We start from the raw sequence: 16,092 nt of genomic DNA on the forward strand, positions 1-16,092 counted from the left end.
GGACACGTGGGAATTTGTTTTTGATTGTGCGTGTTTGTTACAAGGGTTTCTTTTCTTTTCACTTGGGAGAAGAAAATAGATTTTTTTTGTTCATTAAAGAAATTACACTAAACATAGGTCATGTGAGAATTTGTTTCTCTTGGGTAAGCATATTGATTATAATTTATTACAGTTACAACAAATTATAAGTATTTCATTATTATTATATATTGGGTTATGTTACATATAAAAAATATAACCACCCCTAAAATTATGTTAAATTTAAAAGCAATAAAGTTTGGCATTTTAAATATCTCCTTGGCCTGCCTCCCTTCCTTCTTCCCTTCCTTCCTTCCTTCCTTCCTTCCTTCCTTCCTTCCTTCCTTCCTTCCTTCCTTCCTTCCTTCCTCCCTCCCTCCCTCCCTCCCTCCCTCCCTCCCTCCCTCCCTCCCTTCCTTCCTTCCTTCCTTCCTTCCTCCCTCCCTCCCTCCCTCCCTCCCTCCCTCCCTCCCTCCCTTCCTTCCTTCCTTCCTTCCTTCCTTTCTTCCTTCCTTCCTTCCTTCCTTCCTTCCTCCCTCTCTCTCTCTCTCTCTCCCTCTCTCTCTCTCTCTCTCTCTCTCTCTCTCTCTTTCTCTTTCTTTCTTTCTTTCTTTCCCTTCCACCTTAGAGTCAATATTGTGTATTCGTTCCAAGGCAGAAGAGCTGTAAGGGTTAGGCAATGGGGGTCAAGTGACTTGCCCAGGGTCACACAGCTGGGAAGTGTCTGAGGCCCCATTTAAACACAGGATCTCCAGTTTTCTGATCTGGTGCTCTATCCACTGAAGCTCCTAGCTGCCCCTGGGCTTTTCTTTTCAAGATCTGTAACTGCTGTCTAACATTCGAGACATGTTGAATGGGCCACCTGAATAGTGCTGGCAAGACACAGCACATAGGATTGTCTTAGCTTTTGATTCTGCTTATGTTCCCGCAGATTATTGCTGGCAAACTTTTCTTCTCAAATGGGCCACTTTCTGCTACTACACTTGCTCCTGGTCCATCTGTACTCCCCCCCCCAACCCCCCCATCAATTGCCACCTTCTTGAATGATGCCAAACTTTACACAATCTTGAATTGCTAGCCCAAGCCAAAGGCCACATGGTGGGCCAATCTCCTGAAAACCAGCACCCAGAGCACCCCCAACAAGATGTGACACAGGCCAGGGTGGGTCTCAGATTCTGCCCTTAGAAAAATCAAAAGGAAGGATCAGCTCATCACTAAGATGCTCTTTTCAGCTCTAAATCCCAGGATGTGGGAATAGCTGGCATTTATAGTGCTGCTTTCAGGTTTGTAAAGTACTTTGGGTAGATTTCACAACCGTCCCAGCAACTCAGTGAGCTAGGGGCTGTTATTATCCCCATTTTAGAGAGGAGGAAACTGAGGCCAACTGAATAATTGATTATTGAGAGGCCATTATCTTTAGGCTCATGAAAAATGTTCCAAATGACTACCAAGTAGAGAAATGTAAATTAAAATACCTCAAAGATACCAGCTCACATCTATCATCCTGGCTAGTATGACAGAAAAAGGAAAATGATGGAAAGGCTGAGTGATTTACCCAGGATCAAACAGATAGTGGCAGAGACTAGATTCAAAATCAGCTTATTCGGTTATGGAATCTGGTTATAATGCAATAATCTTGTCGGGAGACGGATGCCACCCTTCAAATGCCTGGGTTTAGAGTCAGAAGTCATCTCTCTTCCCAGTTCCCTCTTTTTTTTTTTTAACCCTTACCTTCTGTCTTGGAGTCAATACTGTTTATTGGCTCCGAGGCAGAAGAGTGGTAAAGGCTAGGCAATGGGGGTCAAGTGACTTGCCCAGGGTCACACAGCTGGGAAGTGTCTGAGGCCAGATTTGAACCTAGGACCTCCCGTCTCTAGGTCTGGCTCTTAATCCACTGAGCTACCCAGCTGCCCCTTTAATTCCCTCTTTTTTTTGCCAAGCGTGCCGCCATCTTTCCAGACACACAGGTTCACAGCCTCTGGATCATTCTTGGCTCTTCCTTCTCCCTTGCTCCTCCCTCATCTCCAATCAGTTCATCACCTATTAAATAAAGGCTAGATGGTTTTCTAAGTCCCGATTTCATCGACTTTCTCCTTCGAAGACCATTAACATCCTACTCTTCCAATGGCTACTTGCACAGGAGTGAGATGAATGGAAACCCTTCTGCTTCCAAATATAACCCGGTGTCAAAGCCCAAATGACTCCAAGTGAGTGTTCTCAAATGGCTAAACGCTGAACTCATTTTGGTCACTTTCCATCTCGGGACCTCAGTTTCCTCTCGTATTAAAAAATAATGAGGTAGTTGGTCCAGCTTCTCTGTAAGGTGTCTTTCCAGCTCAGTAGCTCTCATTCTATGATACCCTTGTTAACGGTGAATGCTGGGTATGTTCCTGCCTATTGCTTAACCTCCGTATGCAGGAGGAACACTAGTGCTAGAGACAGCAGATGGGTTCAAATCCCGCCTCTGGTCTTTACCACTCAGTTGACCTTGGAGAAGTCACTTCAATTCCTCAGACCTCAGTTTCTTCTTCTATAAAATGAAAGGTTTAATTCCATGGTTTCTGTGGGCTCCTTTACTCATAGTTTTATGATTCTGTTGACCCACTGAGACACTGGTATAATGGAAGGAAGTTTGACTGACCACTTGGATTCTAGCCCTGGCTTGACCACCAGGCCTGGCTCTGTGGCTGTAGGGAAATGACTTCCCTTCTTTTTACCAGCCTCCCAGAGTTGCTGTGAGGATCAAAAAAAGGTAATATTGTGGAGCAGTGGATTGAGAGCCAGGATTGAAGACGGGAAGTCCCAGGTTCAAATTTGGCCTCAGATACTTCCTAGCTGTTGTGATCCTGGGCAAGTCACTTAACCTCCAAGGCCTGGCCCTTACTACTCTTCTGCCTTTGAACCAATACGGAAGGTGAGGGTTTAAAAAAATAAAAAAGAAGTAATGTAAAGTCTTCAGCAATTTTACAAATGGTATATATTATGACCATTATCTAAACTTCTGCCTCTGTTATGAAAAGGGTCGCTAGATCACTCAGTGAATAGACTGAATAGTCTTGGGGACAGGAAGACTTTCATTTAAATCCAGCTTCAGACACGTACTAGCTGTGTGACCCTGGACAAGTCACCTAACCTTATTTCCGCATCTATAAAATGAGTTAGAGAAAGAAATGGGAAACCACTCTACTATCTTTGCCAACACAACCCCAAATGGGTTCTCAAAGAGTCAAATGAACAAATGGTATTAAAATAAAGCACCTCACAATGACATGCAGATTAAGTAATTATTTTAGTTTCCCCTTTCATAGACAAACGGGAGACAAGGCATTCAAGAGAAAGCATCGCCACCGAATAACTGGTCTTGGAGGCCACCAGAGACAAAGGGACTAACCCAGAAGCCATCCTCCTGGGGCCAGCTGCCAACAGAGATTCTGCCAAGTCCATGGGGGTTACCTAGGGTTGTCAGGGAACAGATGGCACTGTGGAGACACAATTTACTCTCCCATGACCTAGAGCCCCTCAGCTCAATGGACGGGGAGCACCCCGTGCCGACAACCTCGCAAGGGTGGCGCTTACTCGTCTCGCATTGGTTTTCCTTGTTCCATACTTCATGGTCGAGTTTATCCTTAAATACAGGCGAGAGCCCGTTCAATTTGTATTTAACGATGGACAAGGAAGTGTTCCCTGAAACGTTCATTCTAGGGGCCCTGATGTCTATGCAAAGGTTTCAGCATTGGTCTAAACTGGTCTTCTGGCTGATCTTTGCATCTGGCATCCCATCTCCCAGGGCCGTACCTTTGCTCAGGACATTTTCTATGCCAAGCATGCCTTCTTTCCCTACCTTCACTTCCCAGAAGCCTTTGCGTCCTTCGAAGCTCAGCTCAAACTCCCCCTCCAACATCAGACCTGTCCTGACGTCTTCAGATAACCCGCCTAGCCCTGGCAGTGCCCTGGTATGTGTATTATCTTCATTTCTCTAAAAACTTGCTTGTTTCCCTCAGAAGAATACAAGCTACCTGAAGGCAGGACCTCTGTACTCCCTTGCTCCTAGCATAGAGGAGACACTTAGCCAATGCTCAGTGACAGATTCCTGTGTGTTATGTGTTGAAAAATAAGAACGATGTGGGCAGCTGGGTGGCTCAGTGGATGGAGAGCCAAGCTTAGAGACGGGAGGTCCTGGGTTCAAATCTGGCTTCAGCCACTTCCCAACTGTGTCACCCTGGACAAGTCACTTGACCCCCATTGCCTAGCCCTTACCACTCTTCTGCCTTAGAGCCAACACATAGTATTGACTCTAAGATGGAAGACAAGGGTCTAAAAAAAAAGACCTAAGTCCACCCCTACCTAGCTGAAGAAATGAAGAAGTGGTAGTAAGTCTAAGCAGTATATTCTATTTCTCGGTGAAGAACAGTTGCTCGTGTATCTGTCTCATTAGCCTCTTGGAGGACAAAGACTGTCTCTCCTGTCTCTCCTGTTGGCTTACTTCCTTCTAGTAACTACCCCAGCCCTGCCCCTCGCTAGAGGTCGAAGGCGTCAACTAAATATTACACCAGTTAGGTAATGGGAACAGGTTGAACTAAGACACACGCACTAATTACATAAGCCACATCAGACTTTCTCTTTCAACAATAACGCGGAAAAGAAACAAGAGAACAAACAAGTCTACGCCAGGACTGCCAGACGGCGGCCGGGTCTGGGCTTTCCCACTTGCTTTGTAGGGGATGTTCCCAGCGCTGGGAGGACCTGCGGGAAGCAAACCTTCACTGGGGAGCCCAAGAGTGGGGCTCTTCATTTGCTTTGGCATTTATAGTTGGAGGCATTTTCAAATATTATCTTCCCAGATCACTAGAGCAATCCAATAAGGAAAACAGGTAAAAGGACGAAAGGAAGGAATATAGGGAAATGCACTTTGTAACCACAAAGAATCATATTGCTCATGCACTAACGACCCCCTAATAACATAGTATGGAGGGGACCCTGCCTTTCTTTTCTTTTTTCTTTTCTTTCCTCCCTCCCTTCCTTCCTTCCTTCCTTCCTTCCTTCCTTCCTTCCTTCCTTCCTTCCTTCCTTCCCTCCTTCCTTCCTTCCTTCCTTCCCTCTTTCCCTCCTTCCTTTCCTCCCTCCCTCCCTCCTTCCTCCCTCCCTCCCTCCCTTCCTTCCTTCCTTCCTTCCTTCCTTCCTTCCTTCCTTCCTTCCTTCCTTCCTTCCTTCCTTCCCTCCTTCCCTCTTTCCCTCCTTCCTTCCCTCCCTCCCTCCTTCCTTCCCTCCTTCCTTCCTTCCTTCCTTCCTTCCTTCCTTCCTTCCTTCCTTCCTTCCTTCCTTCCTTCCTTCCTTCCTTCCTTCCTTCCTTCCTTCCTTCCTTCCTTCCCTCTTTCCCTCCTTCCTTCCCTCCCTCCCTCCTTCCTTCCTTCCTTCCTTCCTTCCTTCCTTCCTTCCTTCCTTCCTTCCTTCCTTCCTTCCTTCCTTCCTTCCTTCCTTCCTTCCTTCCTTCCTTCCTTCCTTCCTTCCTTCCTTCCTTCCTTCCCTCCTTCCCTCCTTCCCTCCTTCCTTCCCTCCTTCCTTCCCTCCCTCCCTCCTTCCCTCCTTCCTTCCCTCCCTCCCTCCCTTCCTTCCTTCCCTCCTTCCCTCCTTCCTTCCCTCCCTCCCTCCCTCCTTCCTTCCCTCCCTCCCTCCCTCCCTCCCTCCCTCCCTCCCTTCCTTCCTTCCCTCCTTCCTTCCCTCCCTTCCTCCCTTCCTTCCTTCCTTCCTTCCTTCCTTCCTTCCTTCCTTCCTTCCTTCCTTTTATCCTGTCAGTTTGAAGGCAGAACTACAGTAAGGGCCAGGTAATGGAGTTGAAAGTGACTAGCTTAGGGTCACCCAGCTAGGAAGTGTCTAAGGCCAAATCTGAACTCAGGACCTCCCATCACCAGGCTTGGTTCTCTATCCACTGAACTACCTAGCTGTCACTCACACTCTGTATTTCTGAGAGCCAAGCCAGCAGAATACAAGCTTTAGCAGGTCCTACCAAGCTGGGAAGATTCTTTGTCTCCAACTAGAGCCAGATTGTAAGTGTGATGTCTAGCGCTACCCACCAGATGTGGAATTTCTTCTGGTTTTGTCCTCAGACCATTCATTCACCATTTGATTGGAGCCTCTCAAGGCCTTTGCCTTTCTTTGTATGCTCACCACTTAGTGTAGGGGCTCAATAAATACATACCGACTGACTACTGAGGTAAAACAAGGCAGTTAGGTGGTACAACAGATAGAGTGCTGGTCCTGGAGTCAGGAAGAATCATCACCCCAAGTTCAAATCTGCCATCGGACAGTTATTAGTTGTATGACCCTGGGTGAGTCACTTGACCCTATTCACCTCAGTTTCCTCATCTGTAAAATGAGCCGAAGAAAGGAAAAGCAAACCAGTCCAGTAGCTTTGCCAAGAAAATCCAAATGGGGTCACAGAGAATTGGACACAACTAAATGACTCAAGGACAACTCTTAGGTGGAAAGGACTTGAGGCTCCTGCTTATAGAACCAGGGTCTAAACAGATGAGAGGAGTATCCTCAGAGTATTTTCATCACTATCAGCCCTGTGGAAAGAGCACTGAACTAGGAGGTGTGCTACCACGAGCTGGCTGGGGCAAAGCTACGGACGTCTCTGCTTCCTCAGCGACAAAAGGAGGGATGTGAACCGGCTGGTCGCTAAGGGGGCTTCCCCTCTCAGACATTGGAGAATCTAAAAGAACACACGGAGTTGGGGCAGTTAATGAACATGGCAGTCTCCAAAACAAAGGCACAACAGACCCGTCTGCTCGGGGAGAGGGAACTTCCTGGGCCCTGAAATCCAAAGCATGGACCCCAAATGCCTGGAAGCCTGACTACCACAGCAATGCAACGATTCTACGGCCACTTCAGTCTGGCCACAGCTCTCACTGATGACCCAGTTCCAAGCTTTGTCTTCTTGGGTGACTCTCTGGAGTCCAGGAATCACTCCCAGATCATCATCCCATGAGTGGGAGGCTTTGGGTCTTGGAACATTCCAGAGGACCCAGGATAGCGCTGGGGATGTCCATGTGCTACTCACTCTTCCTTCTTGTTCAGTCAGCCAACTTTCTTTCCTGATCCTTATCCATGCTACTTCCTGGGGGCTATTTTTTATTCAACTTAAACCTGAGTAATGGGCCATTGTGGGCAATTTATTATGGATACCCCTTTGATGCCCAACATCAGTCACTATTTTTTTTAAACCCTTACCTTCCATCTTGGTGTCAATAATGTGTATTGGTTCTAAGGCAGAAGAGTGGTGAGGGCTAGGCAAGTGACTTTCCCAGGGTCACTCAGCTGGGCAGTGTCTGAGGCCAGATTGGAACCCAGGACCTCCTCTCAATCCACTGAGCTACCCAGCTGTTCCTTCCCCCCCATTACACACACACACACACACACACACACACACACACACACACACGTCACTATTGCTCTGAATTAAATACTTTCGATTTCTGCACCATCACCCAAACTCAGAGTTGGTAGGAATAGATGGGCTATTCCCCAGTGGATGGGCCAATCCCCATTGGGGATCTAGTTCCAGTTCATTCAAATCTGGAGAAGAATGATCCAGTGGAAAGAATGCTGGTTCCGGGGGCAGAGGCAGAGGACCTGAATTCAAATCTTGCCTCTGATTCTTACTACTTTTATGACCTTGGGCAACTTACTTCAGCCCCCCTCTACGTCAGCCTCCCATGGATAAAAAAGGGCCTCTGAAATCCCTTCTATCTCTAGACCTGTGGTCCTGTGAGTCTTTTCCTCAATGGTCTGGTACCTAAGATTGAATAGAGAGATGGAAACTAATTCTTTTCTATTAATTTTGAGTGAATATAATCCATCCAAAAGCATTGCTTTCTGCTCCTCTCTAATAAACTGAATCAGCCTTTCTTGGCTTGAAGGAGTTAATATACTCTTTTGACTAGTTAATTTATGACGAGAGAATGACCTGGGTCCTGGGAGAATCCAAATTCAATATGCCAATGATCGACTGTCCCAAACAAAGAAAGAAACACAACAATCTCCTCCGGCCCCGGGTAACTTGACTCACCCAGGATAGCTCATCAGCCCCAGCAAGTATCCGGATCAGAAGCGATCAAAGCAGCCCCTTTATTATCACCTCCTTCCTACCAATCCGTCCTCCTTATTCTGTGATAGATTCAGAGTTCAGAGGAATTAGAGCGAGAGGGAATCTCAGCCAGGCTCTGGCATAGCACGGAAAAGCCAGGGGCTCCATATTCAGAGACACCCGTTCAAATTCCACCTTGGATATTTACAGCCAGAATGACTTCAAGCTTAACCTCACTCAGCAGCCTCCTTGAGCCTCAGTTTCCTCATCTAGACAACTAGAGGGCACAGTGGATCGAGTGCTAGACCTGGGATCAAGATGACCTGAGTTCAAGTCCTGCCTCAGAAACTTACCAGCTATGTAACCCTGGGCAAATCATTAACTTAGGTCAGTTTCCTCATCTGTAAAATGGGGTAATCATAACTCACTCTCAGGGTTATTATGAGGAAAGAATATTCGTACAGTGCTTTGCAAATCATAAGACTAGCATGTAAACACTAGTTTGTTATTATCTATTAAAAATGGCTTCCAAGATCCCTTTCTGAATCTGTGAGTTTAGGATTCCTTCATTTTCTCAGGAAGACAACTGAGTCACGTAAAAGTACGCTAAACGCTTGACTCTCAGGGTCTGCCAGGACAGGAGCCAAGGAAACAGCGAACGAACCATCTCTTTTCCCCTAATGCCCGTGCTGAGTTATTGTTGCCCTTCTGTCATCGAGTGAGGAGGTCTGGGGAGGAGCTAGCCGAAAAGGGCCGGCATCGAAATGACGAGCGCTGCGATTCCTGTTTGTGTTACTGCTAAAATATTTATATGCCACTAAATGATTCACCGCATGTTTGGGGCCCGTCCCTCCCCCTGTTCCCAGGCAGACCCATCTGCACGAACCCATCACGACCAGTTAGCTGAGCGTTCTTAAGGAATTAGCTAGTCTGAGCTCAAAGTCAAGAGGGTCCACGTGTTCCTTGTCTTCACCGAGGATAAAAGGAAGTTCTCGGGAGAATCTTCCCTGAGGCAGTGCGAATTCTGACCATTTTATCGTGGCTAATAATAATAATAACTAATATTTTTATAATCTCTACTATATGCCAGCCTTGACAAATACCTCAAATGATAGTCACAACCATCGTGAGAAGTAGGTGCTATTGTTATCTCCATTTTACAAATGAAGAAACTGAGGCAATCAGGTTCAGTGGCTTGCCCAGGGTCACACAACTAGTAAGTGTCCAAGCCCGATTTGAACTCAGATCTTCCGGACTGTGTCTACTATGGTACCGCCTAACTGATATTAACCTATCAGCTGACCTATGGGACCTGAATTCAAATCCTACTTCTGTAACTTACTACCCATGTGACCTGGGGCAAATCACTTCCTCTCTGTTGTGTCATTTGCCAAAAAAGGAGGCTGGATTGGGCGGCTTGAGGTCCCTTTCCACTCTAGATCTACGACCCAATTCCAAGAATAAGTACTTCCCAGTAGCTCCATTTTTTCCATTTTAAACATGGAGGTAATGCAATGAAGAGGCTCAGATGAGCGGTCCAAGTCATTCAGGTGGAGATGGTTGTGCCAGCATCTGGGCCCAGACTCCCTGTGACCTCCCAGACTGCCCTGAGATGGACCTTGTGCTGAAACATTAGCACGCCTGCAATGATCTGACAATGGGCTTTTGTCTGCCAGAATACTGAATAAGCAAGACATTCAAGGCTGGGAGGCTGAGGGCTTGAGAACATTCCAGGCAGCATGAAAGAAGGCGATAGTCATTGACGGTACGTATTTGTCTTGTAAAGCACAGTGTGCACCTTGCTGCAGCGCTGGCTGGCTGGGAACCTACATCTCTAGACAGAGGGAGCCTTCAGCTCTAGGTTGCTCAATGTATAACCTTGAGCTGGACTGGGACAGGCAAACTCCTGCCTGCCTGTTCTAGTTTGTCTTTATAGTAGAGCCGTCCAATTGATCACGGATGGTTTGTAGCGTACAAACAATGCCAAACCTCCTAGAAAATTAGCTTTACAGCCCAAACAATTAGCTCTCTGATCACCAAATGGCCAGCCCCATTGAGGTCCAAGTCTCTACTTGCCTCTCCGCGAAGCGATCTCATTTTCTGTCAGCTCTTTCCTGTGGTTTCAATCAGTCAATCAACACTCATTTATTTTCTATTATTGCATGCATCTTCTTGCAAAGATCCAGGGTTTAAGGCAGTTACATCAACAGAAGAGAAATGTAGCTGCCTAAAAGCCAGAGCCCCAATCTGAAGCTTCTCTTGAAGCTGAGCTTCAAAAGTCTAAGACTCAACCCAAGGCCATCTTAGGGAGAATTTTCTTTTAACCAAGAACAATCTTTCGAGATGCCATTGGGGATACAACCAATACCTCTGGATGAGAGGGGACTTTTGGGAAATGGCTGCTCCATAGTTCACCTTCTAGGTTTGTAAATCCAACTGAAAACAACATCTTCCACTTCTAAAACTTCTACTGGGGTTGGGGTGGAGAAGAGGGTAGGATGGCCCTTTAGGAAGATTTTGGGACTTTTTCTCTAGGCTTTTGGAGACCTACCTGGAAACAGAAGGGGTTATTTTTGTCCCCATTTTTTTTTATAGTAATACTTCCTTCCTAGAGGCATCATGGCACCAGGGATGGGAAGCCACCCTTAGTCAAGAAGACAGGGTTTCAGATCTTGCTTCTGACACACCCTGGTGTGTGAACTTGACCAAATCACTTCTGGAAGCCCTCAGACAATTCTTAAAGAGTCTCAAGGTGCCAACCTGCACTGGTAAAGGGAGTTTCCTCATTTGGGAGTTCCTTATATCAATGACATTATAAATGCAGTACTTATTTCTATCATAGATCCAATTCCCTTCCTGATAAGAGTGAGCAACTCTCAAATGGTTTTCAGCAACACGTACAACAATAATTGTCAGACCATTTGCTTTGGCTTAACCAAAGGTTAAGGCAAAGGGAGAAACGAGGCCTTTGAGTGTCACTGTACAAGTAATTACAGAAAAAGGAAGTGAATAATTAAAGTTGATAAAAATGGCCGCCTACCTGATCCTTTGATGGCACCAGCAATTCTTCGATCATCATGCTGTCCCGGGCGTAAGAGCTTCTGTTCAGTGTGTAAGACCTATCCGAACTGAAGGAGCGGAGGCTGTTGTATTTACAGTTAACCATTCAACAGTGCCAGATGATGATGATGAGATGAATAAAAAATGAAATTAATGCATGCAACTTCCAGGGAACAGCCACAGATGAGACGTATCGAAAGGATCAACAATATCAACAAAAAGGATCACAAAAAGAGACAATGGCATAAATGGAGGATTTCGTATCCTGAGAAAAATGTTTTCAGGTGAAAATTCCCCTAGGAGTAGCTTTGGTTTCAAATTAGACCAGTTGGGTTAAAAAAATTGGCCAAAAAAAAATGGCATCCGTAGATTTCTTATGATGTTTTACTGGGGAAATGGAACCAAGAGGACAGTAATGGAAAGTCTGACCACTCTAGTAGTGAATGGCGGAACCTGAAATCTGAATCAGAGAATGACCCTCATGTCCCGCATTACTCTTTTCTGGGGCTAAGAGGGTTAATGGCTGCTCCTCCTGAGTTTCCGTTTCTTTCTTTTTCTCTATTTAGTTACGGTTGCTGAACTCAGTGGTATTTCTGTGCATAGGGGCATCTGGGAATCAACATGGAGTTTGCTGACATACAGAACATGGGCATTGGTTTGTTATCTGCCACTCACAGAGGGGAGGAATCAAATGATTGATCAAAAGGCCAGGACAGCTAGGTAGCTCAGTGAATTGAGAGCCAGGCTTATAGATGGCAGGTCCTGGGTTCAAATGTGACCTCAGACACTTCCTATCTGTGTGATTCTGGACAAGTCACTTAACCATCTCCCCCCTGTCTGTCTGTCTTGTCTGTCTATCTCTCTCCTTTCCCTTGCCTTCCATCTTGGAATCAATACTAAGTATGGGTTCCAAGGCAGATGAGTGGTAAGGAGGAAGCAATCAGGGTTAAGTGACTTGCCCAGGGTCACACAGCTAGTTATCTCAAGCTGGATCCTGACCCCCAAGATCAGGCACAATCCTCTGTGCTACTAGCTCTTACTCTCAAGTAAACCATGGCTTTTTCTGCTCTTCAAACCTCTGCTCCAAAGGACCTCTGAATTCATTACGGATGAGCTAAAGGCATCCAATTATTTCAGCTCCCCTACTTGACCCTGAAGCTACCCTTGGTTCTCAGGGCACTCAACTGTTAGCCCCAAAGAATCTATTTAACCTCTGATGTGTAACAGTAAAAACATCAGCACACCCTCCCTTCCTACCTGCAATGCAGCATAATGGACAACGTGTCCTCTTTCTCCTGTTACACTAAAAATTTCTCAAGGACAGGGAGTTGTTGACTTTGTAACTATTATGCTCCAAGAGGGTAGGGGTAGGGTGGGACTGTGTGGTAGAGAGGAGAAAGTCCTGACCAAGGGCTCAGAAGTTCAAACCCCACCTCTGACTCTACCTGCATGCTCTTGAGTCTGCTTTCTTGGGACTCAGTTTCCTCATTCGTAAAATGAGGACATTAGTAATGCTTTGCCTCTTAAGTCGCTTCAAGCTCTGGATCTCTGCTCCCACCCCAATTTTTACCAAAATGGTAGAGATTGAGGGGAAATGGAAAGGAGCTTCTGCTCTATTTTATTTCTCTTATTCTCCCATCCATGACCAACCCCTCCTAAGAACAAAAGCTCCTTGAAGGGAAGGATTATTTCATTCTGGGCTCTGCCACTGGAGAGTCTAGCACAGAACCTAGAACACAGATATCTCCTCAAAAATGTATGCTGATGACAAACATGAAAATACGCATTGCATGATAGCACACGTATAATTATATCATATTGCCTGCCATCTGGGGAGGGAAGGGAAGGAAGGAAGGAAGGAAGGAGAGAAAAGGCACCACAAAATGTCAGAAAACAATTACAAAAAAATTGTATCTACTTGTAATCTGGAAAAAATATACTAAGTCAAAAACATGAATTTTAAAAATTCACATTGAACTGATTTCTTGATCTTTCCTCGTTGACTCTGGGAGAACTAATCCATGAAGTTATCTGGTATTTAATATAAATGAATTGATCGGGTCCTTTCCTCCCCAAGTCAAAGGCCAGACTGACCCTTCAAAGGGTCCTTAGGCACTAAGCAGTAGGACAAAGTCCTAGAAGAAAAAACAATAAAAGAAAGGGGAGATTTTTTTTTTCTTTTGCTAGCAAGATAATTCAGTGGATCGAGTCAGGCCTAGAGATGGGAGATTCTAGATTCAAATCTGGTCTCAGATATTTCCTAGCTAGGTGACCTTGGACAAGTCACTGTAACCCCAATTGCCCAGCCCTTAACTCTTCAGCTTTGAAACCAGAACTTAGCATTGACTCTGAGACAGAAGGTAAGGGTTTTAAATGAAAGGATATTATTAGAATACAACCCTTTTCTCCAGAGAGGGCACTCTGTTATATTGACTGACTAAACTAAAGGCTAGAAGATAATAGTAAGAAGATTGTCAAAGGCTGGTCAGGTCTAGGACTAGCTTCTTCATAAGAAAAAAAAAAGGCATAGGCCCACCTTCTACACTTGCTGCCTTGCCATTGGATCCTCAACATCAGCCTAAAGTGGTTCTTTTTCCCACTCTGGAGTTATTTCACTCCTTTATTCCATGGCATTAGAGGAGGCAGATTAGAATGGCACATTGTGAAAGAGTATTGGCTGAAGTCATAGGATCTGGGTTCAAATCCTATCTCTAAAAGGCAAGTCCCTAGGCTTCATCTGGAAAATGAAGCAGTTACATTTGATGGCCTTTCTAGCTTGAGGTCTACGATCACTTCAGAGAAAGCAATTAATAATTTAAAAAAGGAAACATTCCCTGCCATTTTAACTTAAACAGAAGGGTCAGCTCCACTCCAGAGACAATGGCCAGCAAGCAGAACCCTCATTTTTAGCATGATTTCTGAGTCACTGATTTTTTTTTCATATTGACAGATTAGAGCTTGAATTTGCCTATAACCTTCAATTTCTCTTACTTGAATTACTCAAATCTATAAGGGCAGATTTTCCCTCTAAAGTCAGAGTTCTTGCTCTCAGACCTGGGGTGGCAGGAAGCCTAAAATTGTGTTATTAGGGCAAACGATAATATGTGCGGCTATTGGGACACCCTGAAAAGTTATTTGTAGGAAGTATTAGAAAAAATATCTATCTGATGGGTCTAAAAATGTGTTGTGCCTAAAAGCTCAAACAAGCCAGCACCCAGCAAAAAAGGAGGCCTTTAGGACAACCAGTTATCAGTTTAAGGTCTTCCCAGGATCTCATGCACCTCACACAGTTTGTTAATTGAATGCATTAATCGAATTCCTTCCAATATTTTCACCCCCAATTCACTGACAGTTTCTGATCAGGGGCTTTAAAAGCAATCAAGTCATTTGTTAATTTGCTGAAAATCATGAAACTCATTTGCTAAAGCTGAGCACAAAATAAAAATCACACCACGACACATCACAATGCTGATAAAGAAAAAGAAAAAGAAGCAGAGGGGAATGGGGAGAAATGCAATAAAGATGCCACATAGAATCTTCTTACCTGATCTTAGGACTATTTTAAAGAATTTATAGGGGAGAAGAAGTAGGAGAAATAGAAAGCAAAGAATCAGACAAGAAAAAGAAAAAAATGTATGGTTGAGTGACTTACACAGTTTATGTATTCATTCTTTTAATGTTACACTCAGAAAGTTTATTGGATAAAACCCCAACACCCTTTTGACTTGTTTTGCTTTGAAACTGGGGACATCATCAAGCTTGGGTTTTATTGCTGGTTTCTTTATTTTGGGGGCATCTGAGCATAACATAAGTAGATTATGCTGATGTAAAAATGAATTACATACAAATAGCGACAAATAAGAATGGTGCCATTGACATTAGAAATGTGAAAAGCCTTAGCACTCTCAGAAAAAGCCAAAACCTGGTATCTTAGGGCAATCTCTCAGTCTCAGGTTTCCTCTGGGGGTTGTCACAGCCCTCCAATCATGTCCCCCTATTAATACATCCACAGAGATGGGATGGGGAGACAGCTGAATACTGGACAGAGCACAAGAAATTTAATAATGACGATGATGATAATGATCTGGCATTTATACAGTGCTCTGAGGTTTATGAAGTGCTTTATCTTTATGCCAAGGCATTGAATGATAGATAAGCGCTGGTCTTCAAAAAGAAAATTCTCATTAGTATTATCATTATTATTATTATTATTATTATTATTATTATTATTATTATTATTATTATTACAGCTCAGTTTTCTTTTAAAACCCCATTATTTGATTAGTCACTCAGCAGACTTCATTGAGACAATTTTATCTCTGGAAAGTATTTATAAACTAGAAACTTTATCAAATTACAAGAATCTAGAAATACTGTAAGAGACTCAGAGAGATACTAAGAGAGAGCCTATTCAGAATGAATCTACTACACATCTAAGGCAGCCCAGGAACACACAAGACTGAGGACAAACACCCAAGCTTTACTTTGTGGGAAGTGCCATTCATTCACTGGGAGACAATGAAACTTTACAACAGATCATTAAACTATAGGAAAATGTCCCCAGGGCTCTGGCTTGGGAGGTTTAATTATTAGCTTCAAAATAACTTGACTGTCAGCAAACACAGTTAATCCACAACAGGGCAATGCAATCTCCAAATAGAGCATGGAGTCTAGTTTCTCTCTGGAGCAGTGCAGAACCGAGTTTTAAAGTACAGGGTTTTCCAGAGGCCAAACCTTTTCAGTGAGGGCACAGAGGCTGCAATCGGTAGCATTCCATTGTGTGAGAAGTCTGGGGACCCTCACATTCCATCACATTCTTTGTACAAAGGTCTATTTTAAACATCTTCTGTTCCTTTTCAAACAAAATAATGCCATGTCTTTCCACTACATACCAAAAATACTTATCTCGTAGTTTTAAGAATAGATGG

General features: G+C 44.5%; 1 protein-coding gene across 11 annotated transcripts in view; it reads right to left on the minus strand.

Moving 5' to 3' along the window:
• ANK3 (ankyrin 3) overlaps nucleotides 1–16,092 on the minus strand; it is a 754,092-nt gene that overhangs the window by 87,300 nt on the left and 650,700 nt on the right. For 7 of the 11 annotated variants that reach the window (XM_056795799.1, XM_056795832.1, XM_007478282.3 and 4 more), the window contains one exon: nucleotides 11,145–11,247. In XM_056795799.1, the coding sequence (XP_056651777.1) occupies nucleotides 11,145–11,247 (103 nt within the window). The remainder of the gene's footprint in view (nucleotides 1–11,144; nucleotides 11,248–16,092) is intronic. The other 4 variants (XM_056795855.1, XM_056795804.1, XM_056795810.1 and 1 more) reach the window with 1 other exon arrangement.

This window comes from Monodelphis domestica, chromosome 1, assembly GCF_027887165.1.
Source record: "Monodelphis domestica isolate mMonDom1 chromosome 1, mMonDom1.pri, whole genome shotgun sequence".
In the NCBI taxonomy this organism is placed as follows: Eukaryota; Metazoa; Chordata; class Mammalia; order Didelphimorphia; family Didelphidae; genus Monodelphis; species Monodelphis domestica.